This window comes from Pelecanus crispus, chromosome 7, assembly GCF_030463565.1.
Source record: "Pelecanus crispus isolate bPelCri1 chromosome 7, bPelCri1.pri, whole genome shotgun sequence".
Lineage (NCBI taxonomy): Eukaryota > Metazoa > Chordata > Aves > Pelecaniformes > Pelecanidae > Pelecanus > Pelecanus crispus.
Genome location: NC_134649.1, coordinates 24,494,948 through 24,498,822, shown reverse-complemented (window position 1 = coordinate 24,498,822; position 3,875 = coordinate 24,494,948). Strand labels below are relative to the sequence as shown.

At 52.7% G+C, this 3,875-nt stretch overlaps 1 protein-coding gene across 1 annotated transcript; it reads left to right on the top strand.

The window, feature by feature from the left end:
* The first annotated feature begins 1,186 nt into the window (after nt 1–1,186).
* PCLAF (PCNA clamp associated factor) lies at nt 1,187–3,467 on the top strand. Its single transcript, XM_075714535.1, has 4 exons — nt 1,187–1,229; nt 1,320–1,397; nt 1,477–1,626; nt 3,397–3,467. Exons 1-4 carry the CDS (start codon nt 1,187–1,189, stop codon nt 3,465–3,467), a joined length of 342 nt encoding a protein of 113 aa, XP_075570650.1.
* The last annotated feature ends 408 nt before the right edge of the window (nt 3,468–3,875 follow it).

The following is a 3,875-nucleotide window of genomic DNA, read 5'->3' as shown; positions in this document are numbered from 1 at the left end:
AGCTCCAGGCTCTGTCTGGAGGCAGGTGATAACAAGTGATCCCATCCCTGCACTACCTTTGTCTGGGCTCCACGCCTAGTTGGGCTCCCAAGCTGCCTTGATCTCCCTCCTGGCATGCTGTCTTGCTCCCAGGGACCTGGACCTTGCTACCCAGGGACCTGGAGTACCCTCTCACACTGCCTGTCCGTTAACATGCCATGACACCTGCACAGTGCTGCGGTGTGTTTGATCCAGGAACAGATCTTGCTGGAAAAGACCATGAAGAAACACAATTTTTCAGCCAGAGCAGTTCTCCCACCCTGTTCCCTGTGAACTCACACTGAACCTACCTGAACTCACGCTAGTGCTGAAAAAAAAGCATCTAATGGCAGTCTTGGACCAAAATGTGACATATTGTGGGGGTTTCTGTGCTCCCAGCCATTGTCACCCGCTGGTATGTTTTTTAAAAAGCCGTGGGCAGATGGCAAACTGTTGGGAGCCTAGGCTTCATCTCTGTGTGCGCCCAGGAATGGAACAAACTTCCCTCTCTTGGAAAGGCTCGGTGGAGTCAGCGACCCTGCCACAGGTGAGCACAGCCATCACAATTTGTCACAGGAAGGAGCAGTATCACTCTTCCTCCTCTCCCCCACGGACTGCTGCGGTATTAACAAGAATGAGCGCCAGTGCTGGCCTGTGGGACGTGGGTGCCAGCCTCCGCAGCGAGGAGGGTGACGGGGAGAGAACAGCGGGCAGCGAGAGCCCTTCTGCCACGGAGGGGAGGCCCGGGACATCCGTGCGCCACCTCCTTCCCGGGGGCAGCGCTGGGGCGAGGCCTTCGGCGGCCCTGTGCGTCCGGGACAGATAGCCGCTGTCCCGGGCGGGAGCCGCAGCTGTTGACACTCGGTGGCGGCTGAAGGGAGCGGGCTGAAGGGAGCCGGCGCTGAGAGGACTCCCGATGAGGGGGTCGGGCTGACGGGAGCGACCCTGAGGGAAGCCGCGCTGAGGGAACCAGGCTCAAGGGACCCGCACTGAGGGGACGGGGCCGAGGCGAGCGGGCTGAGGGGAACCGCGCAGACGGGAGCGGATCGAGGGGATCCGCGCGCCGCGCCTCAGGGAGCGGAGCGGAGCGGCCCCGCGCGACCCGGCGCGCTCCCATTGGCGGGCGCTGGCATCTCCCGCGCGGGCCGGCGGCGGCGGCTGGGTCAGGATGGTGCGGACGAAGGCGGAATGCAGCGGGGCCTACCGCAAAGGTGCGGGCCGGGGGGGAGCGGCGGCGGCGATGGGACGGCGCACCACACCACACCGCGGAGCTGCCGCTCACCGCTCCGCTCTCCTCGCAGTGCTGGCCGCCCGGGCTCCCCGGAAGGTGCTGGGCTCCAGCAGCCTCAACGCGGGACCGTCGCTGGCTGCCAAGAGAGGTGAGAGCGGGCCGCGGCCGGGGCTCCCCTCCCACCCCGCCGGGCCTGCGGCGGGGCTGACGGCCGCCCTCCCCTGCAGGCGAGGGCCGCCGTGTTGGGGGGAACCCGGTGTGCGTGAGGCCTGTCCCCGCCTGGCAGAGGGGCATCGGCGAGTTCCTGCAGCTGCTGCAGAAGGAGAACCGGGCGCCCGGCGGAGAGGCGGCGGGGAGCAGCGGCCTGGGGTCGGCCGCCAAAAAGTAGGTGTCTGTCCCGCGGGGCTGGGAGAGGCAGTCCCCATCTGTCTGCCCTCAGCTCATCCCGTGAACGTCCGGGGCTTTCTCAGGAGAGGGTTTAACCGCGGGTTTCCTCTCAGCCTTGGAAGGAGCAGTGCAAGTCCCTACAAACTGAAATTGTAATGAGGTGGGGCTGAAGGAGGCGCAGAAGCGTTGTATCTTGGGGCTAACGGGCAGGGAAGGGGCGCTCGGTGCATCAGAGAGGCAAAATGCAATAACGAACAGTTTTTGTACATGTGAGGAGTTTCAGTGGTTGGCTGTAGCCCACCTCTCAGCATGTGCTGCTTGCACTTAATGTTCATTTCTTTTAAAAAAAAAAAAAGAATTAAAAAAGCTGTCTGAAGAACGACAGAGCTAAAACTGCCTGCAGAGCAGCAGTGACACACGCAGCTGTCATCGCTGCATCTAGTGCTCTATGGCATTGCTTTAAAGCGTGCACCGGTATAGTCAGTGTGGTCTGTGGAGTGATGTTAAACAGCAAAATCCCTGGCACTTTCAAATAATACTGAGCAGTGTGCCTGGCTGCCTGCAAGGGGTATATTGAGAGCTGTCAGTGTGTGCTTGGATGAAACAAATTGTGACCAGTTTTCCTCCATGACTGCTTTGAAACTACAATTTATTCTTGAAGGAGTGAGCAACCACTGAAAAGTTGATGGTGTGTCTGTTAACTTTCATATCCTCATTGAAATAATGTTTCTCAGCAAAGTCTGGTAAAACACAGCATCCATCTCCACTCACCTCATGGGGGTTTTCTAAAAATGATGCAGTAATTGGTAGTTCAAGCAAATTCTCTGTGCTCAGGCATGCTTTGTTTGCATACAGATGAGAGCAATGTGACTCCCTGTAGCTGTAGGCTCTGTTTCAGAAAAGCTTAGGAGACTGCTAGCGACTTCTGTACATCAGAAACTGAATTGCTCTACCAAGCTGTCACTTCAAAGATTAACTTGTAGGCTACACTACTGGCTAAGAAGGTAGCAGTGTGAAACGTTGTCTTACAGACACTCTATTCTCAATTGCCAAGTGGTTTTTTGGTTGGTTTTTTTCACCAAATATAGATATTCCTAAAGTGTCTGGGGGGTCCCCATAAGAATGAGTCCTGAATTGTCTTGAAGGACAAGCAAACAAACAAAGACTTTTGAGTGCATCCTACCTCTTAGAGAAACAAAAGATGTGCACTGTAGTGCTGCAAAACTTTGATCTCTTCCATTTGAAATTTGTTTGGCTGAGTAAGGACCAGGTGGTGATAACCCTGCAAAGAACACACGGTGTCACTATCTAAAACAATTTAAAGTTTCCCAGTATGTTCTGGAAGAAGCAAGAGCTGTACTTGCTTAACTGTGCAACATTTTTTTTTCAGTCACACAGGTAAGTTAGTCAGGTTGAAGCTCAGCTGTGAAATGGGAGTTAAATTTTCAGCTTCCTAGAAATGATATGGAACCTGCATGTGGCCCTCTGGGTCGAGAAGGACACAGAGAAGGTGGCCAAGGATATATCGGTGTACGATGTTTCCTGCACTGAAGTAGGCTTTCCCATTTGAAAGGTAGGTGTGTGCTACTTAATCTGGGCTTCTAGTACTTATGATGAAGTAGCTTGTATCAGTCCTAATGTCTCAAGGTGCAGTCTGGGGCAAGTTGAAGTTATTTAGGTCACCCAGCCTCTAGGAAAATGGCTTTGTTAGCCTTTCAAACAAGAGTTGATTGAGTTCTGCTAACTCTTTTGAATTGGTAATGCTTCTTACAGAGCTCGCCCCCTGCCACCAGACCCTGCAGAAGATGGTGAGTCCTCTGAAGAAGAGTAGACATGATCTGACCCAGACTTTAATGATAAACCACGTCTCCTATACTCAAGCTGGTTTTGGTATATTTGTATGGCTTTTTTACAATTTGTTATGACTTATGTTCAGCTGTTATACAGAACTAAAAGTATGAGAGACTGCAAGAACATTGTGGTAAAATTATGGTGAAATTAATATATACTTTATAGCATTCAGTGTAAGTCACTGTTTTAATTTTTATCTTGGTTTCCTTGAGTTCAGCTTCCATATCATGTAGCTTTTATCTTTTGATTGCCTTGTGCTTGCCTGAGACTTGCATGATCATGCTTGTTCTGTTTTTAGAAAGCAGATCCTCAGTTTTCTAATACACTGAAGCATTCTGAAAATGCACCCGTGTTGTGTCTTTGTTGAAGTAAAAACTGTTAATGACAA

Bases quoted from the DNA above. Each gene is read 5' to 3' on its own strand.
- PCLAF (XM_075714535.1), top strand. From the start codon at position 1,187: ATGGTGCGGACGAAGGCGGAATGCAGCGGGGCCTACCGCAAAG. The intron at 1,230-1,319 runs GTGCGGGCCGGG...CTCTCCTCGCAG, and splicing joins CAGCGGGGCCTACCGCAAAG to TGCTGGCCGCCCGGGCTCCC. The intron at 1,627-3,396 runs CCAAAAAGTAGG...TTTGAATTGGTA, and splicing joins CAGCGGCCTGGGGTCGGCCG to ATGCTTCTTACAGAGCTCGC.